Source organism: Phyllostomus discolor, chromosome 3 (assembly GCF_004126475.2).
Source record: "Phyllostomus discolor isolate MPI-MPIP mPhyDis1 chromosome 3, mPhyDis1.pri.v3, whole genome shotgun sequence".
NCBI lineage: Eukaryota > Metazoa > Chordata > Mammalia > Chiroptera > Phyllostomidae > Phyllostomus > Phyllostomus discolor.
The window spans coordinates 90,712,793-90,740,596 of record NC_040905.2 but is presented as its reverse complement, the minus strand read 5'-3'; the positions used below and the strand labels follow the sequence as shown (position 1 = coordinate 90,740,596).

General features: G+C 47.4%; 2 protein-coding genes and 1 long non-coding RNA gene across 5 annotated transcripts; 1 reads left to right on the top strand and 2 right to left on the bottom strand.

Moving 5' to 3' along the window:
• Positions 1-966: 966 nt before the first annotated feature.
• AP1S1 (adaptor related protein complex 1 subunit sigma 1) lies at positions 967-7,170 on the bottom strand. Of its 3 annotated transcripts, none has more exons than XM_028509935.2 (5): positions 7,041-7,170; positions 4,998-5,176; positions 3,789-3,897; positions 3,023-3,160; positions 967-1,746 (listed from the first exon to the last, which is right to left on the bottom strand). In XM_028509935.2, exons 1-5 carry the CDS (start codon positions 7,041-7,043, stop codon positions 1,699-1,701), a joined length of 477 nt encoding a protein of 158 aa, XP_028365736.1. In that variant the 5' UTR covers positions 7,044-7,170; the 3' UTR covers positions 967-1,698. The 3 variants fall into 3 exon arrangements, with proteins under 3 accessions (XP_028365736.1, XP_028365702.2, XP_028365718.1); XM_028509901.2 differs by lacking the exon at positions 7,041-7,170 and adding an exon at positions 6,910-6,970; XM_028509917.2 differs by lacking the exon at positions 7,041-7,170 and adding an exon at positions 6,541-6,762.
• A 9,042-nt stretch (positions 7,171-16,212) lies between these two features.
• On the top strand, positions 16,213-19,179 carry LOC118499534. The gene is made up of 3 exons (XR_004902030.1): positions 16,213-17,863; positions 17,993-18,106; positions 19,060-19,179. It is a non-coding gene; the product is annotated as an uncharacterized LOC118499534 (long non-coding RNA).
• On the bottom strand, positions 18,217-25,747 carry SERPINE1 (serpin family E member 1). The gene is made up of 9 exons (XM_028509874.2): positions 25,584-25,747; positions 24,979-25,247; positions 23,907-24,140; positions 22,966-23,160; positions 22,185-22,383; positions 21,020-21,120; positions 20,819-20,905; positions 20,191-20,274; positions 18,217-19,884 (listed from the first exon to the last, which is right to left on the bottom strand). The coding sequence occupies exons 2-9, from the start codon at positions 25,244-25,246 to the stop codon at positions 19,847-19,849; spliced, it is 1,206 nt and encodes a 401-aa protein (XP_028365675.1). The 5' UTR covers position 25,247; positions 25,584-25,747; the 3' UTR covers positions 18,217-19,846.
• Between the last annotated feature and the right edge of the window lie 2,057 nt (positions 25,748-27,804).

Below are 27,804 nucleotides of genomic sequence, written 5' to 3'. Positions count from 1 at the left end.
GGGTGAAGTGGCACCAAACACTTATACTGTATTTGGGGATAGTATAGGCTCACATCCATTTGGAAACCCCACAGTCCATTTCCAGCTTGGGGATGGTGGTAGTTAAGTCCTGGGTTCCCAGGGCCTGGCAGAAAGATGCAAAGTAGATAAGGAGCCACCGCTCCGGGCTACCTAGGAGCCTCTGCTTTCCCTGACCCTGAAGCCACATGGGCAGTGCTGGTGGCTCCCCAGAGCCCCTGTTCCACCTCACTGACCTGCCTCCCCTAACTACTCCCTAAATACCCTGGGCCTACATACTTCACAAGAAATATGAGGAGCGCTGTGTGTGCGTGTTGGGGGGGTGGTCAGCAGCCACATAAACAAGCTGGCTCTAGCCACTTCTCAACCCTTTTCTAAGCATAGCAGGTGGAATATACCCTTGAACTCCTGAGTCTCCTTTCCAAATATAACTAAACCATGCAAATGCAATCTTCCACAGAGAAACCATAAAACAGGACACTCAGTTAAACTTGCATTTCAGAGAAACAATGGATATGTTTGCATAGGACACGCTTAACCTTAAAAATTATTCTTTTTTAAAATATTTTTGAAGGGATTTCTTTCTTTTTTTAAAGATTTTATTTATTTATTTTTTTAGAGAGGGAAGGGAGGGAAAGAGAGAGAGATCAATGTGCGGTTGCTGGGGGCCATGGCCTGCAACCCAGGCATGTGCCCTGATTGGGAATCGAACCTGTGACACTTGGGTTCGAAGCCTGTGCTCAATCCACTGAACTACGCCAGCCAGGGCTAAAAATTATTCTTCTCATACAAATTGAACTGGGTCTCTAACCCTTTTTCAAAAACAATTTTTGGCCCTAAATCTGGCAGCCCCAATTCCCAGGAAAAGTCAATTGTACAGTGTTCCCATCCCCTCCTGACTGATCCCAGCAGCCCTGCCTTCCTTCACAGACCCTCAGGCAGGCAAAGTCCAGAAATGTGTTTCCTTTTATTTCAGATGAAAGGAAATAAAGTCAGACACTTCCCCACCCCATCCCCTTAGCTCCTGCCTCATCCAGAACCAGGTGTGAAGAGGGACAGGGCCCAGTCGCCCATGAAGCCTGCCCTTCCCACAACCCTCCCTCCCTCCTTCCAAATGGCAAGGTTAGAAAAACAATTAACTGTGTTGTTCCTCCCCGAGCACTGAACACAGGCTCTACTGCAGCCAGGAAGGAAAGGAAGGAGGCAGATGAGGGGAAAGGAAAACCCAATCACTACACAGATGCCCCCTTCCCAGGCAGAAAGGCTGCCCTGGTTGGCTGCAGGGGGGATGGAGGTAGGTTATGGGGCAGGGAGAAGAGCCCTGAAAACCTTTTCCCTTTAACCTGACATATTTATATATTTACAGTTATAAGGGAGGGAAGGAAGTTTGGAATAACAGATCTTCAAAGGCAGGGAATGAAAGCCAAATAGCACCCCCCTCTTGGGTCTTGGTCATATTTTTCTGCCTCCTAGCTCCAAAAACCTTCAGTAGGAAAAGGGAAACAGGAGGTAGGGGGTGAAGGGAGGGACTGTTTGAGGGTCCTGAGCCTACAGCTTACTCCGAAAGAAGGTGAGGCAGCAGAGGAGGGGCAGCTGAGTCCCACTCAGAAAAGGGCTGCTTGTGGCTTGTGCCCCGCCTCTCCACCAGCTCCCCACATTTCCATGCAGCCAAGGCGGGGGCTATGCCAGACCCATCTCCTCCAACACACTGCGCGGCGACTCATCCTCCTAAGGCAGAGACAAACAGGGTGACGCAGAGACACCAGGAGAGGCAGACAGGGGATGAGGGAGGTGGGTGGGTAAGACAACAGCATCACAAAGACAGAGGCAGAATGGGGGAAGCACACAGAGAAACGGGGAGGGGAGAGAGAAGCCAATGTGAGCCCAAGGCAGAACAGCTGGGGAACCCTTCAGGGGAGTTCCCCAGCCTCCTAGGACCACCTCCCAGAGCCAACCATGACAAGGAGAAGGGTCCAAGTTGAATCCACCACCACCCAGAGAACCCAAAGCCAGGTTGGTGAGCAGGGGGCTCAGCTTTAGTATCTGAGGGGAAAGGGGGTGAAGCTGGGACTGGGGAATGGAAAACACTTTCTGAGGGCTGGGGTTGGCACATGGTTGGGTCCATTTTTTCAGGGGTAGAGAGGAGTAAAAGGTTGGCATCAGGTCCCTGAGGTATGGTGGACCAGACTGCAGAGAGATGAGTCATTAGGGTCTGAGCAGAGCACCAGTTAACAGGTGTGTGTGTGTGTGTGTGTGTGTGTGTGTGTGTGTACCAAGGCACATGTATGCTAGGGTACGTGCGCATGCACACACTTATGTGTATAAGGGAACCTGTACCAATGAGGTGACAAGTTCAGTTCTGCTTTTCTCCTACTGCAGAGAAGAGGCCCCTATCTCACCCCCTCCTCAAAGCCAGCTCAGGCCAGCTTGCTTGTCACTGCAGATTCCGGTGACTCATCTTCCTGCACCAAGTCTCAGCAGTGACACAGCGAAGAGGGGGCAAGCACTAATGTGGTGAGGGCAGGGGTGCCTGACAGCAGCGTGAACCAGTAAGTAGCTAGGTGCCTTCTATCCCAACCCCAAATCCCTACAGCCTTTTGCTTCTGGGAAGCAGAGGCTCATTGAGTGTGGATAAAAAAAGGGAGGAAGAAAAGAATTATCTACTGTGTCCTTTCTCCAATTCGTTGAGCAACCCTTAAATGCTAAGATAAGCAAGGGACAAAGGATATTTAGCTGGGGTGAGATACTTTGGATCTTGTGGAAAGGAGGAGAAAATTGACACGGGGGCAGGGGGCTGTCTACCACCCCAACTTTCCACCCCAAGCAATCAGGGCTTGAGGACAAGCTGGCCAACTGGGCGTGGGGGCCAGACGCCACAGGGAGGGGGGTTCCTTTGGAGGCGGTGGGAAGGGGGCAGCTGTGGCAGGCAGGCAGGGTGTCCAGGGGAGGGACGGCACCCTCTACCATGATATTCTTCCTTCTCCTCACTGTTCTGGGCCCATACCTCCTGCAGCAGATCAGCCTGCTCAATAGCCTTTAGCACACTCTTCTTGGAGGTGTCTTGGACATCACCCCCCATCAAAAACTCATCCAAGATGAAGTAGGCCTTCTCAAAATTAAAGATGATGTCCAGCTCACACACCTGAGAGGAGGGGGAAAGGCAGAACTGAGTGATGAAGTGCATTCCCATCCAAGCTGTCCCAGCTCCTTTCTCAATGTGGCTCCCTGCCTCCTTCACGATGACCCTTCCCACCTTGGGTTCTGGCCCCAGGTTTATGTTCTCCCAACCCCTAAGCCTTAGACTTGGTTCAGGTATTCCTTCTCTTTCTCCTGCCTCTTTCTCTGTGATCATAAAATATTAGTTGCCCTTGACTGCGGCTCTTGTTGCTGTCCCCCCACCCCAAATCTGTGACATTGTTCCCACCAGCAGCTGGGCTAGCCTCCTTCCCTAGGTAGTGTGGGGCGGGGGAGGAGGAGTCAAGATCAGGAACTACTGATAAAATCTGAATAGGGCCTCTGTTCTTTTGTGAGAAGTCTGAGCTGAGCTGCAGATGGATTTATTAAGTGGCAGATTCTGGTCCCCACTCTCTGCCCCCAGCTGGCTAAGGGGCATGGCTAGGTTTAAGGCTTAAAGAGAGAGAGAACTTACCATTCACACTGCTCCAACTTCACCTCTCCCAAGTATCCCAGGGCAGAACAGAAGGGTCCCAGAGTTTGGAGGCAACACGGGATTGCTGAGTATGAAAACAGGGAAGGGTGGGGAGACTTACGCTGCCGAAGTATTTGTCCAGGAGCTCCACATATCGGTGGATCAGTTCCAGTGTGATGAGTTCATTGTCTTGGCCCTCGATGGCGCAGCAGAAATAGAGGCTGGCATATCTGAAGGCAGGGGCACATGAGAGAGGTAGCTGGGAAGGCTATTAGGCCTGCTCCAGGACCAGGCATTCTGGGCTCAAACCTCTCATTTCTCCTCATTCCCAGCTTAGAGTCTGTGTGGCTACTGGACAGATGTGGAGTGGTCCCAGGGTATACAAGCAGTAACTCGTTCAGTCTCTAAGTGCCTCTCACCAACAGGCAGACACCAAACTCCTCTTGCTCTTTGATCTGCTCACTTTGACTCAGCAAAAAACTGAGCCAAGTAATTCACCTGCTCACAAAAGGAACTGGAAAGTGTCTGTGTGTTGGGAAAAGTAGCACAGGATTTTTTAAAAATATTTTATTTATTTATTTTTAGAGAGAGGGGAAGGGAGGAAGAAAGAGAGGGAGAGAAACTTTAACATGAGAGAAACATCAATCAGTTGCCTCTTGCATGGCTCCAATAGGGAACTGAACCTGCAAACCAGGCATGTGCACCAGGAATTGAACCAGTGACCTTTCACTTTGTGGGACGACGTCTAACCAACTGAGCCACACCAGTAAGGGCAGCACAGGATTTATGATTGTTGAGTGAGACAGCAAGGGACGTGTGTAATGGGCAAAATAGGGCCTGCGGGACAGAGTTATGTGCATGAAGTAGGTGTGAGATTAGAGGAAAACTAAGTGGGGAATAAGAATTTCTTCAAGGCAGCTCTGGCTGGTGTGGCTCAGTGGACTGAGCACCGGCCTGTGAACCAAAGGGTCGCCGGTTCGATTCCCAATGTAGGGCACATGCCTTGGATGTGGGCCAGGTCCCCAGTGGTGGCACAAGGGAGGCAACCACACATTGATGTTTCTCTCCCTATCTTTCTCCCTCCCTTCCCCTCTGTCTAAAAATAAATAAATAAAATCTTTAAATAAATAAATAAATAAAATCTTTTAAAAAATTTCTTCAAGGTGAGTTAGTAAAGGAATGAAAGCTAGAGCTCATCACTGCCCTTCAGATGTCCTTAGCTCTCAGTTCTCCCTGACCTATGGACTACTTATTACTCAGCCATTCAAACCCATTGCCAGGCGCCAATCAAGCAGGATCCAGGGAGGTCTGAAAGTAGGTGGGGAGTCACCTCTTATAGACAACTTTGAGGTCCCTCCATTCCAGGAAGCTGCACATCTTGGGCTTGCGAGCCAGAACAACCTGCATAAGCTCCCGAACCATCTTCTTTCTCTCCTTGTCTGACGTGGCCAGGTACCATTTTTGGAGCCTCAGCTTTCCCTGCCGGCTGAACAGCAGCATGAATCGCATCTAGGAGGAGAAAAGGCAGAGCAGAGGGTCAGAGATTTGATTCTCTGAGGTTCTTTCCTCCATAAACAAACAGCCCCAAACTCATCTCATCTAATTCTTCTCCACTCACAGCTCCTACTTTCTTCAAACAATCAGCCCTTGCTCTCAACTCCGGGTATTTCCACCAGCTAGTGCCTTTCCTTCTGTGGAGCATCTGAGCTTCTGAATCTGTCTGTCACTTGGGTTGAAATTCTGCCTTCACTAGTTGAGTAATTTGCTTTGGACAATTTATGTCTCTAGGCCTCAGTTTCCTGGTCTATAAAACAGAGATATTAAAAGTATCTACCTTACAGACTTGTTAGGAGGGATTAAATGAGTTGATGTATGCAACGGTGCCTGGCATATGGTAAACACTGTAACACTAAACTATTATTTTCCCCCCAACCTCCTGTTTCCTAAAGGTAAGTAAAATGCCTAACACTGTGACAATCAGCCCATAGCTGATGTCAAGATGTCTGCTTCCTTCCATGCTCCTTCTATCCACCACCACACTGAAATCAGATATTTTGTCCCTGAAGAAGCTACTTCAATTCTCCACCCCATCCTGGCCACTCGCATTTGAAGATGTCCCTAACACACTGCCTTCCTATGCCAGTCATATGCCTAGGGGTGTTTTTCATCTTAGCACTTGGTAATGAGAACCCCCACCCTCCAAATTCCACCCTCCTCTATCATCAGCCATCCAGGCACTTGGCCATTGGTATTCCTCTCTTCCTTCTTTCAAGGTGCCTCTTGCTACCTGCCCACTCCTTCCCAGATACCAGGTGACCAATTTCCCTTTCAGGTCTTCAGTTAGTACACAGCCATACAGGGTAGTTCTCCTAGGGAATGCTTGTGGAACAAGGCTCAAACTGGGCAGATTAGGGAGGAATGCAGAGCCTTCCCTACCACGTGTGCCCCCAGCTACTCAGTTCCAGGAGGTCCAGGACACATCTGGAGTTATTGCTTTCTCCCTGCAGCTCTCCTCGCCACGGACTTTACCAGGGCTGGAATCTTTGGGTGTGTGAAATAGTACTAAGTTTAATACCGTTTAGTAGGCTAAAGATTACAATTACGGGGGGGGGGGGGCGGTTTGTGTTTGTTTGTTTTTGGTGGTGAGGAAGGGGAAGCGCCGTTAGCATGGTGGGAAGGCAACAGAAGGGCGCCAGGGAGCCCTGCACCTCTAAGACAGGGGTGGAGGGACGAGCAGGAAGACGGAAGGCCTGGGTTCCGGAAAGAGAATGTTGGGGGGGGGGGGAGCGGAGAGCAAAAGAGCACCGGAGCCGGGGTTAAAAGCCTGGGTCCTCAAGAGCAAGACCTCGAGCCCACTTGCCTTTCCACCTTACCCTGCCTCTAGGCAGCCGGGCGATAAACCGAAGCAGGCCGTCCACTCCTCGGACCCGGAAACTATACCCTCCCATACAGCCCTAACTCCGCGGCCACCGCCTCCTATCAGGGCTGCGCAGGGACAGAGTGTGACCCGCGCTCCCCGCTGCCTCCTTCCGCCAACAGGCCCTCACGCCCCTATTCCTCGGGCGACTTCCCTGCGGCAGTGGTCGGGACCACTTGGATCGCGACCCGCGCGCCTCCCCTGACTCGGGACGGTCCCGCCGCCCCCTAAATCAGCCCTATCGCCCCACTAATACGTCCTCTCCCCGCCCCTTCTCCCTAAAGCCATTTCCAGCTGCTCTTCCTCCCAAGGCCAGCTCGCCCACCCAGGAAAGTGAGGTTCTCTCAGGACCGGAGGAAGAAAGCGCGGATCCCACAGAGGGCGGCCCCCAAGGACCCCCGCAGGTACAACCCACGTCCCTCGGTTCCCCCTCCCCTCCCTTTTCGCATAGCCTACCATCCTGCAGCCTCCGTCTTGGCACGTCCCTCTTCGGCCACCGTAGGCGCCAGCTCCACTCCCTTTCTTATCCTTTCTTCTCCTCCTCCCTCTCGGCTTGAAGCCCCTCCCCGCCCCTACTTGTAGAGTACTGCGCAGGCGCCAACGCTGCAGGGCGCGTGGGCGGGGATGGAGGCGGAGAAGCAGAAGTCATGGCAACCAGGTCCTTGACTTCAGCATTCACCAGCTCTGTCGTCATGGTAACAAGGCTGCCCTGTGGGCTGGTTGGAGGATGGGGGAGAAAGACAATGAGGTCCTCGCGCTTTAGAACCTTGGGAAGAAAAGGCGGGAAAAAGGGTACAAGGTGGATGGGAGGATAACTGGAGTTTGTGAGGAAGTAGGGAGGATTAGTGGAGGGGAATGGGCAATTGAGAGGGAGAAGGGTAGGAATTGGTGTTGTAGTGAAGGAGGAATGACAGAAGGAAGATGAAGACAAAAGGTGGTGGGGCAGAAATGAGGAAAGTACAGATATCTACTGAGGACCAACGACACCCTCTTTTTTTGTACTTTTAAAATCAAATTTATTGGAGTGACATTGGTCAGTAAAATTATACGGTGTTGAGGTGTACAATTCTATAATATGTACATCATCTGTATATTGTATGGTCATCTGTATATTGTATGTTCACCACCCCACGTCAAGTCTCCTTCCCTCGCCATTTCCCCCCCACCCCCGTACCCTCTTCTACCTCCACCCACCCCCCTTTTCCTTTGGTAATCACCATGCTGTCTGTATATCTATGAGAATTTTTTAAAGATATTATTTATTTATTTTTAGAGAGGGTTAAGGGAGGGAGAAAAAAAGGGAGAGAAACATTAATGTGTGGTTGCCTCTGTAGTGCCTCTCATTGGGGATCTGGCCTGCAACCTAGGCATGTGCCCTGACTGGGAACCAAACCAGTGACCTTTTGGTTTGCAGGCTGGCACTCAAACCACTGAGCCACACCAGCCAGGGCTGTTGTTTGTTGTTTTCTTTTGTGTTTTTACTTAATCCCTTCACCTTTTTCACCCAGCTCCACAACACCCCTCCCCTCTGACAGCTGTCAGTCTGTTCTCTATGAGTCTATTTCTATTTTGTTTGTCAGTTTATTTTGTTCATTAGATTCCAAATATGACTGAAATCATATGGTACTTGTTCTCAGACTGGTTTATTTCACCTAGTATAATGTTCTTTGGGTCCATCCATGCTATTGCTAAGGGTAAGATTTCCTTCTTCTTTTTTTTTAAAGCCAAGTAATATTCCATTGTGTATTGTGCCATAGCTTTTTTTACCCACTCATCTACTGATGGACTCTGCTTCAAAATCTTGGCTATTATAAATAACACTGCAATGAACATTAAGGGTACATATATTCTTAAATTTTAAGCCACTGTTTTGGATATATTCCCAGAAGTGGAATTGCTGGGTCATAAGGCAGTTTCCATTTCTAATTTTTTGAGGTAACTCTATACTTCTTTGTACAGTGGATGCACCAATATGCATTCCTACCAACAGTGCATGAGAGTTATCTTTTCTCCACATCCTGACCAGCATTTGTTGTTTGTTGATTTATTGATGATAATCATTCTGACTACTATGAAGTGATATCTCATTCTGGTTTTCATTTGCATATCTGTGATGATTAGTGACACTGAGCATCTTTTCATACATCTTTTGGTCTGTATATCTGTATATCTTCTTTGGAGAAGTGTGTGTTCATGTGCTTTGCCCATTTTTTAATTGGATTGTTTGGGTTTTTGGTGTTGAGTTCTTTATAAATTTTGGATATGAACCCCTTATCAGATGTATCATTGGTGAATATGTTCTCCCATTCAGTGGGTTGTATTATCATCTTGCTGATCATTTCCTTGGCTGTGCAAAAGCTTTTTAGCTTGACGTAGTCCAATTTGTTTACTTTTTCTTTTGTTTCCCTTGTGCAAGGATATATATATCAGAAACAATATTGCTATAAGAAATGTTTGAGATTTTGCTACCTATGTTTTTTCTTCTACGATTTTTATGGTTTCAAGTCTAACGTGTAAGTTTTTAATCCATTTTAAGTTTATTCTTGTGTATGATGTAAGAATGTGGTATGGTTTCATTTTTTTTGCACACATCTGTCCAATTTTCCCAACATCATTTATTGAATAGACTATCTTCACCCCGTTACATGTTTTTGCCTCCTTTGTTAAATTAATTGACTGTAAAGGCGGGGGTTTATTTCTGGGCTCTCTATTCTGTTTCATTGATCTATATGTCTGCTTTTATGCCAGTACCATGCTGTTTTGATTACTATGACCTTGTAGCATAGTTTGATATCTGATAGCATCATTCTTCCAACTTTGTTCTTGTTTCTTAAGATTGCTATGGCTATTCTGGGTCTTTTGTGGTTTCATATAAATTTTTGGAATACTTGTTCTAGTTCTGTGAAATATGCCATTGGTATTTTGATGGGAATTGCATTGAATTGCTTTGAGTAATATGGACATTTTAATTATGTTAATTCTTTCTATCCGTGAACACAGTATATGCTTCCATTTATGTGTATCTTCTTCAGCTTCTTTCTCTAGTGTCTTATAATTTTCTGAGTATAGGTCTTTTACATCTTTGCTTAAATTTATTTTTAAATATTTTATTTATTTATTATTTTTTGTGCAATTGTAAATGGGATTGTTTTCTTAGTTTCCCTTTCTGATAGTTCATTACTGGTGTATAGCAATGCAACTGATCTCTGGCTATTTATTTTGTATCCTGCTATTTTACTTAATTCATTTATCAGCTCTAGTAGTTTTTTGGTGTCATCCTTAGGGTTCTCTATATAGAGTATCATGTCATCAGCAAATAACAACAGTTTTACTTCTACCTTTCCAATCTGTATGCCTTTTATTTCTTCTTGTTTGATTTCTGTGGCTAGAACTTCCTGTACTAACAACATCCTCTTAAAGTAAGAGACATGGGTAAGCAATGAAGGAGATGAGAATAAAAGAGAAAAAGAGGTGCTAATTAAAAGTGATGTAAGGAAAAGGTGGGGAATCATGAAATAAGGCGAAAGGGGAGAAATAAAGAGAATCTTAAAAGATTAGCATGGGTCAAAACTAAAAAGGAACAGATATACCGGTAACCCAGATACAAGTGTAAAGATCAGGAGGATGCAAATTTTAATACAGACTTTTTAGCTGAGATGTGCATGTGTGAGTGTGTATGCCAATGTGTGTGTATCCATGTAAAGGGGTTTGTGTATAAGAGAAAATCTTAAATTTTATCATGCTGAAAACTTAATGGCTATCTCTAGATAATTGTTAGTAACTAATGGTGCTATAATTTCTTTAGTAGCACTCAGAGCACTTGTTGATAAGGTTTGATCTGTCTCCACTTTATATTCTTATCTTACTTTTTGTTGTGGAGATAATATTCTCTAGTTATAAGAGGATGGGCTTAATTCACCTGGGATGCAGTCTGGTTTCTGACCCTTACTAGCCTCAAATGAATCATTTAACTCTCCATTTCCTTGTTTTAAACTTGAGGATAGGGGATCAAGATTGTTCTGAGGATGTATAGAAAGTATCTGGCACACTCTAAACACTTGATAATGGCAGCAATTATTATTTCCTTTTCCCAAATTCTGTCTTCTACTTCAATGTTTTTCTTCCCTTCTTTTTCATTTTCCTTTCTCCTCTGCCTATACCTTAGGCTTGCCGATGGTATGGACACTGGCTGAATTATCTTGCTGAGTTTTTTTTAGGTGAAGAACAATATCAATAAAGCAAGTTAGATTTAGAAAGAGTAAATCATAATGGAGTGAAAAGAAGGAAGGGGAGTGTGTAAGAAGGGTGGAAGGCAAAACAAATGAAAAGAGATGTGTCCTCTCTCATGGGAGAGAGGAGAAGGTTGTATACAAAGGAGTAATGAGAAGTGAAATAAGTAAAGCAGACCGCAAGGCAACAGCCAGCAGGAGTTCAGAGGCTCTGGAGGTATAAACTCCTGCACTCCTCAGAAAGCTGACACTTTTAGAATTCGTTGTCTCAGTGTGGTATTCCTACCTGCAGAAAAGATAAGATTCTTGAGAGAATTGTTAGAAATATGGATTTTGCTCATGTAGAATCATACAGCTTAAGTGGTTTAAACTATTTAGAAAACATTGGACTTGATTTCTTCTCTTCCTCCTCCTCCTCCCAGATACCAGGTGACCAATTTCCTCCCCCCCCCCCCCCCCCCCCCGCTTCTCCTCCTCCTCACGTGCGTGTTGATTTTAGAGAAAGGGGAAAGGAGGGAGAGACGAAGAGAAACATGGGTATGAGAGAAGAAAATCAATCACCTGCCTCTTACAACTCTGGCCAGCCAGGACTGAACCCCAAACGCAGGGCGTGTGCCCTGACCAGAAATTGAACCCATGACCTTTTGGCTATGGGACAATGCTCCAACCAACTGAGCCATACCAACCGGGGCCAGACTGGATTTATTCATTGTTAGTGAACAATGAATGTAGAGAATCTATGAGTTGGTAGATCCAATACAGCCTGTGCCTGTGGATGAGTTCAGATTTGATGCAGCGCACATTTGGGAATTGTTATGGTTGTCTGAGCAAGTGAATAACTTGGTGAAAACAATTTTAAGAAAATTAATCTTAAAGTAATGTGGGGGACAACTTGAGAGGATAAGTGGAAGGCTGGAAGATCATCTAGGAAGCAGTTTGGGGAATCCAGCACAAGGAAGAAGTGCAGAGGGACAAATTGGAGAGATACCTGGAAGGGTCCAATCAACTGAAGTTGAACACTCATCTAAGTGGAAGAGAAGAAAGAAGAATGAAAGTAGTTGCATGTGTGAGTTGGTCTCATTTTTCCAACTGGATTGTAAGCTCCTCATTGGATGGCATCTTACTCATCTTTTGTTGTTTATTTTAAAAGGTTTCATTCATTTATTTTTAGAGAGAGGGGAAAGGAGTGAGAAAGGGAGGGAGAGAAACATCAATCCATCATTGCTTCTCACTGTCCCCAACAGGGACATACCCACAACCCAGTCATGTGCCCTGACTGGAAATTGAACCAATGACCTTTGGTTTTGTGACTGAGCCACACCAGTCTGGGTGAAACCTATATAATCTTGTTAACCACTGTCACCACAATACATTTAATAAAAAATAAAATTAAATTAATTAATAATATTTTCATCCAGAATATGCTAAATTCTGGTTTCCTTAAATGGAACCATGGCAGAGGTGAGATTGTCTTCCCTAGGTGTGGATGGCGTTTGTACTGTCACTCTGCAGACTGTGCTGGCACCACCTGTGCGGCCTCTCACCTGGTTGTAGAGGTGGCTCCTGCAGCTGTTGGAAGAGTGGCTCAGATGACCTCTGAAACCTTTCATCTCTATAAGTTTATAATCTGAGTTTCTCCCTCTTGTGATACTCTCTGCACCCATTTTTTGAGCATTCTTTTTTTTAAATCCTTGCCTGAGGATATGTTTACTAATTTCAGAGAGAGAGGAAGGGGGCGTGGAAAGAGAGAGAGAGTGAGAGAGAGGAAGGAAGGAAGGAAGGAAGGAAGGAAGGAAGAAAGAAAGAAAGAAAGAAAGAGGAAGAAAGAAAGGAAGAAAGAAAGAAAAAGGGAGAAAGGGAAGAAGAAAGAAAGAGAGAGAGAAAGGGAAGAAGAAAGAAAGAGAGAGAGAGAAAGGAAGGAAGAGAAAGGAAGAAGAGAGAGAGGGAGAGAAAGATGGAAGGAGGGAGGGAAAGGGAGGGAGGGAGGGAGGAAGGAAGGAAGGAAGGGAGAAGGCAAGAAAGAAAAAAAAAGAAAGATGGATAGGAGAGAGAAACATCAATTGCCTGGCTGTCCCCAGTAAGCGCCATCTGGGACTGCAGCCTTTTGCGGATGGGATGACGCTCCAATCAGCTGAGCCACCCATCCAGGATTGCGTATTTTTTAAATAGTTCGTAGTTCCCTGATGATGTCATTTGCAGTCATCTCTTTTTTTATATGCCTTTTTAAAAAACTGAGCAATTGAGATCTTATCATATGATGTGCCTAGCAGTCCTGACAATTAAAATACTTTCTGTTGTAGAGGCTTACCATTCTTTTTCACCTCCCAGGCTTTAAATCCCCTTGCTAGGGTTTAGGAATCTCCACCTTATGAGTCTAGGGGAGCTAGAACAACCTCCCCGTGTAGCATTTAAAATGTCCAGATATTGGCTTTTGCAGCCTTTTTTGCACCCACGGCATGGACACGTCTGCCAGACTTGGCCAATCCACACATTCACCAGGACTCCAGTCCAAGAAGGAATGAGGTGGGGATAGGGTGATGGAGGAAAGGAAAGACTATAGCAGAGGGTCATAGGGTGAAATTCCTAAGGTAGCAGTGAAATGGCCCCAAATTACACCAGTGCCCTCACTGAACCTCACATTGCCATTGGTGCCACTCCTGCTACATTGTCCACTGGCTGAATGTGTGGGTTGGCCTCATCTCTCCAGCTGGACTATAAGCTCCCTGTTGGGCAGTGTCTTTTTTTGTTTGTTTGTTTATGGGTGGTGTCTTATTCATCTTTTGCTTCTTCACAGCACCCTGGACAGTGCTTATTGATTAGCTTCAATTATGATCATTGTCAAACTTATATATTTAAATCTTACTTCTCATCCAAAATATGCTAAATTCTAATATCATATTTAATAGTACATATTTAATATCTATTATTCCTGGTAGATGATAAACTATCTTCTTTTGCTATTTCTACTGTGCCTAGCGCAGTGCCTGACACTTGTTGAATAAATGAATATTGAATTAACCATTTGAAAGTTCCATTGTCGTCTCAAATTTCATTTGCCAAAAAGAGTTACTTCCTCTTGCCTTTCCCTGAAACTATCCCATCTCTAGGTTCCCCACTGTGGTCAATGTCACTGCTTTTTCCTAGTCTTGCAGAATGTAGGTCTGGGACATTCTGAGTAACATAAAAGCATGGCTATTCTAGGCACCCTGATCAGACTCGCCTGACCAGACTCGAAAGGCTATATGGAAGAGGGAGAGACAGCTGGCTGGGTTAGCAGAGGAGGAAGGCGACAGTCTATAAGCCAACCTGGCGACTTGGGATTTCACCCTCAGGTGTGTTCCTTGAAACTGCCTTGCTATTGTTTTACTTTGGGATTTTGTTCACACTGTTTTCTGGAATGGCCTGCTATTCCCTCCCCAATGGACCTAAATTCATCTTATTCATCCTTTAAGTTTCAGTCAAGCAGCCACTCCTGCTGAGCCTTTACGCTCCAATCTACACTATAGTGATCATTTCTACAATGTTCCTTTCCATCACTTTTGCAGTGACTCACATAGCATTTCAGCTTTTTGGTGTCTATTCTCCTTAGATACTTGATAGTCAAGAACATCACTTATACTTTGTAAAAAGTGCTTCACAGCATGCAGTATAAAGTTAAGCTTTTAAATAAACACTTACTAAATTGAATGGAGTTCAAACTTGGCAAGATTTTGGTGGAGGCCACAGCTGCTTTGTGTCTAGAAAGGTTTACAAGGAAGACTGGAGTCAAAGCGACATCTGGTGGCTAAGGACCAGAGGCTACCTACAGGATGCCGGTGGTCAGGCTAGTCAGGCAAAGGTGTAAGTGAAGGATGTGCTGGTGAATGGCACCTGAGGGCAGCACCTATGCCCCTGGCTTCAGCTGACTGTGCGGTGTGCTCTCAGGAACCTGTGTTCACAGGCATGGAGAAGGCATGCAGATGGGGTGCAGTGGCGAGGAGCATGGACACACCCCACTGCCTGGGGCTAAGTAACAGTAACAGCAGCAAGTCATTCAGCCTCTCTCTGGTCTTAGTTTCCTAATCTCTACATAATGTTTGCTACTGTTAGTACAACAAGACTGACTAAAACTGAGGAACCATCTTTTTAAAGTGATTTTGAAACAGATGGTGTTTCCTTGACAAGTTTCACTCTGATAAAATACTTTTTGCCATTGAGGGATTTACAAAGTTCCTACTCATTGCGCATACTTGGGCAGGCTGATGAGGAATTCCACTGTGTGAGGTTTACAGGAAATCTGCAGTAATGATGCTAGAAGCAGCGCTTGTTGCTTTTTAATCTCTAAAGAAATAGAGGAAAAGAGACTTGGAACGGTGAAGGAGGGGGCCTGGGCAAAGCCTGTGAGGCTGTATCACTGTCTTTGTCCTCAGAATATCTAAGAAAATAGAGGGCACTGTTAAAATGGGACACTTTCTGGAGCAAGTGCCCTCTGCCTTCATGAGACCTTCTGAAGAACTCTTTTCTTCTGAGACCTCTCAGCATGTATAGACAGTTTTTGAACCGTATACTGCAAAATTAAGGCTCACTTGTTCCACTTTTTGAAGCATCTTGTGGAGGAAAAAAAGAGGCTTTTTTGGCTTCCCAAGCACCTTTGTTACAGATGGGTAACTCCTCAGCCACTATCTGGAATCGGTCATATTTTTAGGGTATAAAGAGGATGAAAGATATATCTGGGTCCTGGTGTCCCTGAATTCTTGGGCTGTTGTCTTCAGGACCCCAGGCACCCCTGTGAGCCCAGAGGGGGATCTGTACAAGAGGAAGGAACTATTCCTGCAGGAAGAGGAATACTTGAGTTCCAGCTGAAGTTCTCACCACAAATCTCAGTGTAGAAGTATCTTGTGAACCGGATTAAGCCACACCAAGTTTTTGCGTCTATGGTCCAAGACAGAAGTAGGCCAAAGGCCCTCTTTGGCCTTTTTTCTCTACTTCCACAACCATGTCTTTGTCCTACAAAGCTTGCCAGTTGCATGGGAAAAGAAAGATGGAAAACTCACTGAGGTGAAAAGAGAGAGTTTCTCTCTAAATCTGAGAGTAACTTTAGTGAGACACCCATCCTGGGCCTTCTTTCCTCTGGGTCTTGCCCTGGATCCCACTGGCTTTCTAAGGAGAGAGGGAAACCTTCCTTCCAGGCTTGAGTGGGCTTTGGGTCCCCTCTGACTATATCAGCTTTCGGCGAAGAGAGAGCTTGAAGAAGGCAAACCTGAAGAGAGGAACCCGTCAGGAAGAGGTGTCCTAGGAGCACATCTCCTTTGAATATCTCAGTGCAGCACTTTCAACCTTCCCCGTCCCGGGGCATACGTGCACTCTCACTCAAATTCTGCAGCACACCAAGAAATATGACAATTTTTCTAGGTAATTTTTTGCCAATCTTCCAAAAAATAGCTATAATTTTGGTTCATTCACACCAGACAGCCATTGTTCTGTTGGCTGTTTTCATTTTTTCATTTGACAGTCTAAGGGAAAAGAGGTCAGTGCCTCTGACTAAATAGGTATTACACGTTTTAAAAATCCTGTGGCACACCAGTTGAAAATCGCTGTCCTAGTGCATCGTGCCAAAGCACCCAAGAATGCCCCTGAGGAAGCCCGAGAGGAAGGCAGGAGTGCAGAGGGCAGTGAGACGGCCATCAGGACATGCTGGTGACTGGGGAGTGAGTAAATGAGTGAATGCCATTCCTGGATTTACACCATGATCAGGATTTTCTCCAAGAAAGTCTAACATCATTTTAGAGAGAATGAAAATAGGAAGTTTCTTTTTAGTTCAATGTCTAAAATTTATTTTTATTTACGGCAGTGAGCTTTTTTTAGGAAAGTTGGGAAGGCTTATTTAAGCTGGAGCAAAGTTAAGATTCTAACCCAGCAAAGATCACTTTTGATTGTTTTGTACCATTTGAAAATGTTTATATTACCAGAATCACAGAATTGCAGGACTGGGAGGTCCTTAGTTCCGTTTCTAGGAAGTTATTGTACGGATGCACAAGGACACGGACATACGGATTAAACGTGGACAGATATCCACCTCAGCATTGCTGGTAACAACAATGACAATTTCTAAAGCCACGAAATCCAAAATGTCCATCTGCAGTGGTTAAGGGATTATAGTACATCTATTTATGCAACTGGTAAAAAGAATTAGGGACAGGTGTGTAGGATATATCATTAGGTAAATAAGGCAAGCTGCAGAATGTGTGTGTGTGTATATTATATATGATAAATGTATATGATATATACATAATGATCTTGTGTAAAAGTCACAAATGTTTTAAATATTCTTATAAATGCTCGGCAAAGTTCTGAGAAAACACCCAAGAACCTGAGGCCTACTAAGTTCTCACTTTTACCCTTTGAACAGTTTGACTGTCTTTCAATAAGCACACGTTCTTGATCACTTAAAAAAAGTCACCTCATCTTATACACTGACTACTGAAGTATCCCCACCAAGTGGTTACCCTGGCTTTCCTAGAACACTTCCAGTGACGGAGAACTCATTACCTCTTAACTATCAGACAGTGTTTTGACCAGTACCCCTCCCGCTGAAGATGGTAATTCTTTTCTATTTAGATATGGCCTAGGAACCCAGGGGCCAGATCCATCGGTCTTGTCTTGAGGGCCCTGGAGAAGGCAGGCACACAATTTTGATGGATAATTCTTGGTAATTTTTCAGTTTAAAAAAATTTTGATTATATAAACAGAAACTAGTTGGAGTACATATGTCTTCTGGGAAAAGTCTTCAAGATACTAGAAGAAGAAAATAAAAGACTTTCCAGGATGCCATTTTAAGGAGGATATGAAGAGTGTGGATAACAAAAGGGCCTTGTTTTCCAGGAACCCGATATGTAGATGGGGGTGGGGGTGCCATGCACACTTGAGCGTGCATGAATGAAAGCACTGTTAAACACCAGGGGAAGGAAAAACCGGTGAATGCCAACTGGAGTGCAATGATGTTGACTGGATCCACAGGGACGCTGGTTGGAGATAATGGACTCAGCCTGGGTTTTGAGAAATGGAGAGAGGGTGGGTGCAGGGGGTGGGGGCGTTGGGTGGTAGAAGGAAGTGGCATGAGTGGGGACGGGAACCCACAGGGACAGTGGGTGTGAGCAGGCCTGCCTGGTGGCGTTTGGGCAACCCTTTCTCCCCGTTCAGGATGATGCCCGAAGGAAGACTCGTGCCCACACAATGTGTCCCCGGGGCCTTCTTGCTGGGCCCCAGCAGCAGTCCTGCGGACTCACCGTGGCAAGTCAGCACGCCTGGGCCGGTGTGGGCGTGTTTCCTAAAGGTCCCTTCTACCCAACGGGGCTGTGAACTGGGAGTATGTTGACTTGGTGCTGTGTGAACCGTGGGAAGTAAATGCAGGGACTGTTTTAGAATATTCTTTTTATTTATTTATTTAATTTAAAAAAACATTTTTACTTTGTATATATCAGAAGTGAGAAAAGCATATAATTCAACACAGTTTCGAGAACATTGGACCCCACATTTGGGTAACCTGGTGAGTACAGCATGTGGATATCATTGTCCAGTGCATAATGAAAAAAGAAAAAAAAAAGAACCGAGATTTCTCAGTGAAGAGTGGGATGATGAGGATTCTATTGGACTGCATTCATTCAACATCTATGTGCAATTCTTCAACAAACTGGTCTTCATGCCATACCCCTAGCTTAGTTGGTTTTCAGAAAGATTGTCTAACTAGGGTAGTTGAGCCCGAATTCGCTGTCTCTTTCTCTCATTCCCTCTCATTTTCTCCCCCCCCCCCCTCACGTATCCACTGCTCACACACAGCAGCCGGAAATGACACATTGAAGTGAGTCACCAATGCAGCTGTGAGTCACCCTATAATTGGGGAAAGTTCTGTCCTGCTAGGTCGTGCATCCGTTTGCACTCCTGCTCCTAAATATATTGGAAAATTTTGAAACCACTCTGTCCTCATGCTAATCTCTCTCACCCACCACATCCTTTTGGTCCCTAAAGTGGATGAAGTTGGATAATCTTGGCAGGGGTCCTAATCCATCCTGTGGAAAGGCAACAAAAGAAGAACGATGGGCTTCAGGCAGCCACAAGGTGGCAGTGTGAGCCCCTTGTGCTTGCTGCCCACAGGGGCATGGCAGTTGAGTGGCCAGACTCCTGAGATGCAATGACACAGACCACAAAGGAACACTCTAAGCAAGTTTAAATAATATGTTTTTCTTGATAGTCCTCTTTCTCTCTAACAGGCACCCAAGAATGTGATAAATATTCAAGCACACCTCTGGCATCCCACCCTCCCCACTAGGAGACTGGAGCCAAGAACCAAGCATACCTTCTTCCTCTATTCCTGCAAAATAAAGTTTGTGGGAAGCAGAAACCTGCTTCTCTAAGTAAACAAGTCACCTACACTCTGAAATAATATTTCTGTTTCTGGGGAGGGAGACGGCCAGGCCAGGGTGGATCTCTGCACCGGGTGGGCCACTGCTCTGCCATTCCACAGCACCTCTGAGCTGAGAAGGATGAACCTTGCAATGAAGGAGTGTTTCTTCCATTGGTCTTCTCTGGCCTGCTGCCAGCCTCCTCAGCAGCAGCAGACAGTGCGAGAGTGATGGCAACGTGACTGGAACACAAAGAGTTGCTACCAAGCACACGAAAGCTCCTGTAAGCCTTGTTGTGCCACCCTGCCAGGCCTCCGTGGGATCCAGGTCTGAAGGCCTGAGCAGGCAGAGCGATGGGCAGAAGCAGCTGCTAAGTGGCTCTGAGAGTCTCACAGTCTGGTTTGGAGACCTTCAGGGAGCCACACTTCAGAGGTCCCTCCCAGGGTCTCCACTGGGGAGTTTTACTGAGGGGTCCTCTTTCTCTTCCCTTGGGAGAGGCTGAGGTCTAGAAGGCAGATTTACCATTTAAAAACAATCAAAAAAGGCAAATGTCTTCTCTTTCTCCAGAAAGATTAATTAAAATAAAAATTCTTTTCTTCAGAGTTTCTTCTTCTCTGATACATCTCCAGTTCTGTCCCAGGTGAGGGCTTCAAGTTCAGGGTTCCATTACTTGGCCCATGAAAAGGACCGTTCCTGAGGATGGAAGAATCATGGGAGATGAGAATGAGAAGGAATGGCATGGCTCACCAAGCTTGAAGTCTATGGATGAACTAAGATGTGAGAAGATGAGTGAGATGCCTGGAGTCACAGCTGCTTCAGTGACTAAGCTAGGACTGGGGTCCTGGCACAGCCCTCTGTGATAGAGCCCTGCCCTGAGGAGAGGAGGAGGAACAGAGCTACGGGTTTCTTGCCTAGAGTCTTGGCATACGTAAGAGTGGTGTCTACACGTGAATGGACTGGTACCCGAAATGGGGGGCAAGTCATGGGCCCCGGGCTCACCTGTGGGGTTGTGCCGCACCACAAAGAGGAAGGGTCTGTCCATGATGATCTCCTCAGGGGCCATTCGGGCTGAGACAGTAATGGCTGGAAGAGAGGGGACAATGTCTTAGAACAGAGGGACGTCGGCACTGTTTCCTGGATTGGTCACAAGTGGTCCACTGACATCAGCCTTCCGTCTGGTGGCAGCACTGGGGGCTGATTTTTAGGAGGCTCCGTTGTTCTGTTGGACATGAACCCTAACGTTTAGGGAAGTCCTCTGAGGCCTGGTTTTCTCCAGGAGTTTGGGAGAGATCTATCAGCGGCTCTATTACAAACAGACATTTATACCTTTCTAGGCCTATTGATAAGCAAGTTCCTTAAGTTGACTTAGCCACTGTGAGAGCAACCCAGGAGCTTTCCTTTGGGAAGCCTTTCAAATTCAGGTGACCTCAGGAGCCACTGGGCCCATTTTCTAGGCTGGGAAACGCTAGTGAGGAAAAGGCAATACTCCCCGCACAGGAAGAGCTGCTTTTAGGAGAGGCTTGGTGGAAGAGAGCAGAGGGGGTCCGTCCTGGGTTTGGGTGCCATAGCGGCCCCTCCGGTAAGCCTTGGGCTGAGACTTGCCAGGCCTCATCTAAGCCCAACTCACCTGTAGAGGAGGATGCCACCGTGCCCTTCTCATTCACCTTGATCTTCACTTTTTGCAGCGCCTGCGATACGTAGAGAGGCTCTTGATCTGAAATGGGTGGATGCAAGAGTACATCAGCCATGTTTTCAGGGAGAAGCTCCTTTGTTCCCTAAGGGGCCTCACAGTCCACCAGGATAAGAAAGTGAAATGAAAATCTCTTACCTGAAAAACTCGAGAAGTCCGCCTGGCTTGGACTAAACATATTAGTCATCCCCAAATTCTCCAAGGGCCTCCTGAGGTCAACTTCACTCTCGAGGGAGAACCTATAGACAGGAGCAGGAAACAGTTTAAGCTCAGGCTGCCTCCGGCCGCCTCTCCAGGTCCCCACCAGGTATCACCCCAGCAGCCTGATGGGACTGGGCTGATGTGACGGTAACAGAGGGAGGCTTGGTGCTTCAAATCTTTTTCCAAAGCCTCTCTGCTTGCTAGAGGTTCTAATATTAATGAATGTTCTTCTGCCATCTCCCAACCCTCTGGAATTTATGACTAATCACTTTCTCAGTTAATAAGGCAGTAGTTATTCAGCCTGGCTGGGGTGCGGGGGGCATGGGCAAATTCTCCTGCAAGACTATTTGAACAAAAATCTGGTCTGTAGATTGTATTTCTGAGAGTTAACCCCGAAGAGGACTCGAGCAGCGAGTCTTCAGGGTGCCCTCTGCTTCCCATCAGGGCACAGCTAATTACCTCCGTTTTTGAGGGAGGGAGGGAGAGAAGAAGAGAGAGAGAGAACAAACCAGCTAAATTTTCCTCTTCCCCAGAGCCTGACATTATAGTATATGGAAATTTGAGGTATGCATGGTGGGTGGGAGGCTTCCCTACAATTCTGGAATTACCCAGCCTCAGCCTTCTCCACCCTGTTGGCTTCTGCAGAAGGATTTTAAAAGCTTGCTTTTCTGGAAGCCAGCTAGCAGCTACACTTCCAGCCACTCCATCTGCAGAAGTCACTCCTTTTGTCCCCATTGTTTGGATGTTCACTTGGGGAGATGGAGGTGGGAGTGAGGGGCATTCATAAAAGGGTGAAGGCAGATTTAGCCTCCCACCTCTGTCATTACTCTGGCTCTTCCTTTGGCTGGCTTTTGCTGTATATTTTGAGAGAGGTTATGCCAGGGCACAGCCTAGAAAACTCCTTGCCCTCCAGCAGAAGTGGGATGAGGAGAGAAATCTTAATCAAACCCAAACCAGAGTGTTTCCCATCAGCCTCCCACAAGCAACCCTGCCCTGTAAGCATCATCACATTTGGGAAAATCAATGTGGGGGTGGTGCTTTTAAGAGAGAGTGGAGGCGGGAGGTAGAAGGGATTAGGGCCCTGGCAGGAGGTGGGTCTTACTTGGGCAGAACCAGGAGACGGGGCAGGCAGGTCATATTCCCTTTCCACTGGCTGATGAGCTGGGCATCCAGAATGTTGGTGAGGGCAGAGAGAGGCACCTCTTTTTCATACGGAGCAGCAATGAACATGCTGAGAGTGTCCCCATGGTAGGGCAATTCCAGGATGTCGTAGTAATGGCCATCAGGGGTGGAAAACTCAGCTGAGAAGACACCAAGATGGCACATTAGCATGGCTCCAGCTCTCGTTGATCCCAACCCAGCACTGGGTTTTCAACTAGTTCTCCCATCCCCTTCGCTCTTTCTGGAAGCCAGCTCTCAGTTCTGTCTTTTGATGCTCCCACACCCACCACTCCCCTGTTCAGTGTTTTCATTTCCATTTCCCTTATTTTCTGCCAATTCAGTGTCGTTTGGTTTCTGTTTCTTTCTGGCTCTCTGTATATTCACTCCCCCTCCCCCATATCCCCACTGACTCATTCCAGTCCTCAGCTCCTGAACCTCAACTTCCACATAGCCCCCCCACAGCACGATTTGTCATCACACTGGAAACACCTGAGGATGAGAGGCAGGGTTCGATGGTCAAATGTGGGCCTGAGGGAATTGCTGGATTTCAGTTTCATCTTGTATGAAATAAAGCTACTTCTGCTGCTCCCATGATCCTAGCATTTCTTCTTTGGGAAGTCTTTGTTAAAGCTGAGGTATATTCTAGGGTTCCTCCTCCTTTAGAGGGGGACGCCCAGGGGTGACTTCCAGTAGGGACTTGGGGAAGGGAGTCTTGCACTTACTGTAATTGAACTTGTTGGTCTGAGCCATCATGGGCACCGAGACGGTGCTGCCATCAGACTTGTGGAAGAGGCGGTGGTGGGTGCTCTGCTCTGGGAAGGGTGTCTTCCAGTGGCCATTGAAGTACAGGGCATTCACCAGCACCAGGCGCGTCAGCTGGTCCACGGCCCCTTCACCAAGTAAGTCGCTAATCATGCCTATGGGAAAACCAGGTGATCAGGAGCTAGCCATTTTTTTTTAAGATTTTATTTATTTATTTTTAGAGAGGGAAGGGAGGGAGATAGAGAGAGAGAGAGAGAGAAACATCAATGTGTGGTTGCTGGTGGTTATGGCCTGCAACCCAGGCATGTACCCTGGCTAGGAATCGAACCTGCGACACTTTGGTTCGCAGCCCGCGCTCAATCCACTGAGCTATGCCAGCCAGGGGCTAGCCATTTTTTTAATCCCCTTCCACAGATCCCTTCAGCTCCCAGGCTTCAAATGGATGTGTGTCTGTTGAAGCGATCCTGTCAGAAGATAGCCTGGGAGTTTAGGCGAACCAATCCAGCTGTTTTCAACGCGCTCCAACTTTCTAAGGGTCTCAGAAAGCCTCCTAGCTCACCACACTTTCTCGGGCCTGGGATCCTGCCCAGGATCAGACCTGGAAACTTAAGTCTTCCCTCACTTTGCTCCCTAAGCTGTAGTCTTGATGGGTTGTGTGTGCTCCTCATCATGGTTATTAACTTCCAATGAAATCCTGTAACACTTTTTAGGGATGCCTTTAGAGTTGGTTCATGAGAAGACCTAATTCTGGAAAACATGATGGTGATGCTTAAAGCACCTGACCTTTAGCCTACAAAGAAGAGAATGCTGAAAGGGAGAGGTTGGGATATTTGGGATTTGTCTCCGAATCCCCTCTCTTGGCAGGCTCTTGGGGACCAGCCTCTTCTCCCTGCCTGCTCACCTTTCGTGTGTCTCTTCACCCAGTCATTGATGATGAACCTGGCTCTCTCCACCTCTGAAAAGTCTACCTGCTTGACTGTGGTCTGAAACAGCCTGAAGAAGTGAGGCATGAAGCCTTGAACCAGCTTCAGGTCCCGCTGGACGAAGATGGCGTCGGCGATGCTGATCTCGTCCTTGTTCCACGGCCCCATGAGTTCCTTGTACAGCTGACGCAGGGCAGGGGCCACGCCCTTCTCTGTGCGGGTGGGAGAAAGGACACGTCAGGCTCCTGTTCAGCCCAGGGGTCCCAGCGGGGCCAACGTCCCCCACGAGAGACCTCACCCTGCCCTCACGGATGGGGCTCTTCTGCTCTCCTAGGTGTCTCTGGAAGGAGAGTTCACTCTAAACCTCTAAACTCTCTTTTTCTAAAAAATCTCAGATTCTAACCCTTTTTGGGGGCTAGAATATTTTTCTGATTTTAACTTACAAACTCTAATTTTTTTCATAATAATAGCTATACAAAGCACTTCATACACACAATTCTTTTTAATCCTTACAGGGGCCCTCTGTGTTAGGTACTCTTCTTTTAAAAAAAAATTTATTCATTTATTTCTAGAGAGAGGGGAAGGGAGGGAGAAAGAGAAGAAAAGAAACATCGATCAGCTGCCCCCTATAAGCCCTCAACCAGGGGTCTGAGCCCTCACCCCAAGCATGTGCCCTGATCAGGAATTGAACCTGCGACCTTTCAGTTTGCAGGACAATGCCTGGCCCACTCAGCCACATCAGTCAGGGCTGTGCTAGGTACTTTTATTAATCCCAATTTGTAAATGAGGAAACTGAGCCTCAGAGGGGCTAAAGTTATGTAGGCCAATACGTGGTGATATAAGGCTGTTTTACACCAAATTCACTGGCCTGTACACTCTGCAACTAGTCAAGGGCCCAGCGACACAGGGAATGGTGGTCCCTATGCCGTGGCAGTACAGGTGTTGGCTCAGCTAAGCTGGAGTCAGCCTTTCCTCTGCTTCTGGTTGGTTACACCCCAGTTCTGTGAAGGATGCATGAGTGCCTGCCTCCTACTTTGCCCCATCTCTCACCTTCAATCTCGAATTGCATTGCCGCGTGGATCTGCTGCCTGGTTTCTCCTCTCGTGGTCGGCTGCATCATGGCCAGGACCGAGGCCACCCCATAGGGTGAGAAAACCACATTCCGGTCCTTGGAGGCCTGTGCCACCTGCTGAAACACCTTCACTCCGAAGTCTGTGGCCAGCTGGGCCACCTGAGACTGGTGGTGCAAGGCATATCCTTCACCAAAGATGAGAGCCAGGCCCAGAGCTAGGCTGGCAAAGACTGGAGACATTTGCATCCTAGAGCAAGTGGGAAAGAATCTGATGAGGGAATAATTCTAGAAGGATGGTGAGCGGGGAGGGGAGACAGCATCCCAGCCATGGGCCAGGCTTCCTGTGTTTGCTGCTGACAGGTATTAGGAAAACAAAAGGGCAACATTCACTAAGAAACCATGGAGGGTTCAGGTTCTGCAATCACCGCTATGGCGGGGGCAACTTAGGGCGGCAGGTCTTGGGGCAAGGGATGGACAGAGGCAAGCGGGGTGGGGGGCGGCTCTTGGACTGGGAGATTCTGTGGAGGGGCATTCTCTACCTCAACCCAAAGGGAGAGATGGAGAGAGTTTGTTTGTTTCTTACCTGAAGTTCTCAAGTTGCCCTGTGCCTGGAGGTTTGTGCTGCTGCTGCTGCTGCTGCTGCTGCTGACTGTGGTGATTCAGCTGCTGGAAAGAGCAGGTCTCTCTCCTGACAGTGCCCTAGGCTCTGCAGCCAGATCCAGCTGTGCTGCTAAGGAGGCAGCTCCCTCCCTTTATACCAGAAGTGGGCAGGAAATAGATTAACTCATGGCTCGGCCCCTCCCACTTTCTGGCTCTGGGAGTTGGACTTGCTGAGGCATGTGCGTGCGTGCTGCTGCTGTGTGTGTATGTGTGTGAGAGGTCCCAGGAACAAGTGAGCAAACCCCGACAGGCTTGGCCCAAGGGCCTCTTCGGAATTTGCTGCCTTTCACCTGCATCCCTCCGTCTTTGCATTTTATATGTCGGCCTGACCACCAGCAGGGCCAGACACCCCGAAGCGCCCCGAGTTTGAGATTACCTTCCCCAGTGCTCAGCTTGGGGGAAAACGGTTTATATTTCCTCCTTTTTCTTTGGGGAAATAGGTCACCACAGAGTTATCAAAGAAGCTAACGATCCTGTGAACTTGTGTCCGCCACATAGTCCACCCCGTGCACATGCCAGTGGGGAAAGCATCCCTCCCTCCTCTTGGCCACGTCCCAGCGACCACAAGGCACGGAGCGTGCCATGTGATTGTCTGGGTTTTTACTGTCTAAGACATGAGCCTGGCAGAGGACTCCCTCCTGTCTTTCCGTCTTCCCTTTCCAGTGTGGGATGATGCATGGCTGACTCTCCCACGTGTCCAGACTCTGAGGAGCCCCCGAGGGCTCTCTTTTGTGTCAATAGCCCTGTCTGGCCGGGCTTTGAGGTGTGCTGTGTGGGGTGAGGGAGAGACCAGAAGTTACAGGGGTAAAGTCTTGCCAAGGAATTAGCTGCCCAACATGTAAGTTCTGTTTCTCTGAGCTGCCTGATGTGACTGGGGAAAATTAAGCCTTATCCTTTTCCTCCAGATGCAGACACTCGGAGGGCCAGAGCGGCACTAGTCGGGATAGAAGCGAGGGCATCGGTTCCTGTTTGGTTTGTGGGGTGTGTTCATAGGGCATTGAGTTAGAAGTGGAAGAGTGACCCAAGAATCTATATAGAGAGTGTGGGAACTGGCTAGAAGCGATGTGTGGGACTGGGCGAGTGCATTGGGGGCCTGGCAGGGTCAGGTACCCTTGGCTGTGAGGCCCGGATGTTGTGGACAGAGGGGCTGGATGGCAAGGGGTCCTGAGGGATGGAAATGCTGCACTTGACCTGGGGTCCACACACGGGCATGATTTGTGTAGGTGGTAGTGTTCAAGCGGGAGTATCCATGGAGACAGCTGATACAGATCCACAGCAAGTTGAAGTGGGTGGAAGCATCGAGATATTTGTTTTGGATTTTTTCAGTAAACAGATGCCAAGAGCAACCACAGCTGGACGGCTTTCCCGTTTGCTCTGACTCTGCCTTTGTTTTCTCTGTTGCCCCTGGGAGTCAGGTGGGGATGCAGGATGACAGGGAGAAAGGGACAACCTCCTTTGGAAAGTTAGGATCACTGACCCTTTACAGGACTGTTCCCATGTAGCTGCTTCTGTTTTATTCCCTTTCATTTTCTTGGTTGCGGTTTGGAGTCCCTGAGAGAGTGGTTAGCCATGAGGAGGAAGTATTCACCCCTGACTTCTCTCAGGTGGGGAGAACAGAAGTCCAGTCCAGCACCCCCCACCCATCTCCTGTCCCCAGAAATACCCCCAGTGCCTTGGCCTCCATCCTCGGGGTCCCAAGGCAGACGGGCACTTGGGAACCTGGGTTGGGTGTGCCAAGTCCCAAGTCAGAAGAGTAGTGGGTTGAGACTCAGCCGAAACTGCTCCCTCCTTGCACCTCACTGCCTGGCCGCTCCAGCCACTTCAGCTGAGCCTCCCTCCTTCGCTCCATTGGTTATTCCAGCAGCCCTTGTCCATTGCCTTGCCAGGCTTCAGCTGTAAAAGCCCCTGCTATTTTCTGTGGATGGCCAGGGCCCTGCCAAGGCTGTGAACAATTCTGTCCCCACTCCTGGGCCTAATGGATGATCCCAATACCATTCCAGAAAAGACACTCTGTTCCCAGGCACAGGAGTGTGGGAGTAGCTCTGTGTCCCGTTGGAGGGGAGGGGGCACTATGCATTGGAAACAGAAAGGGCTGACTTACTAAGGGGTCTTTTCCTAAACTGGAGGGACTCGTAGGCATCTGG

Bases quoted from the DNA above. Each gene is read 5' to 3' on its own strand.
- AP1S1 (XM_028509917.2), bottom strand. From the start codon at position 6,615: ATGGGAGGGTATAGTTTCCGGGTCCGAGGAGTGGACGGCCTGCTTCGG. The intron at 3,898-4,997 runs GTGACTCCCCAC...CCCTGCCTTCAG, and splicing joins CTCAAAGTTGTCTATAAGAG to ATATGCCAGCCTCTATTTCT. The intron at 3,161-3,788 runs GTAAGTCTCCCC...CCCTCCTCTCAG, and splicing joins TGGACAAATACTTCGGCAGC to GTGTGTGAGCTGGACATCAT.
- SERPINE1 (XM_028509874.2), bottom strand. From the start codon at position 25,246: ATGCAAATGTCTCCAGTCTTTGCCAGCCTAGCTCTGGGCCTGGCTCTC. The intron at 22,384-22,965 runs GTAAGTGCAAGA...GTGTCTTCTCAG, and splicing joins GACCAACAAGTTCAATTACA to CTGAGTTTTCCACCCCTGAT. The intron at 20,906-21,019 runs GTAAGAGATTTT...CACCCATTTCAG, and splicing joins GGACTTCTCGAGTTTTTCAG to ATCAAGAGCCTCTCTACGTA.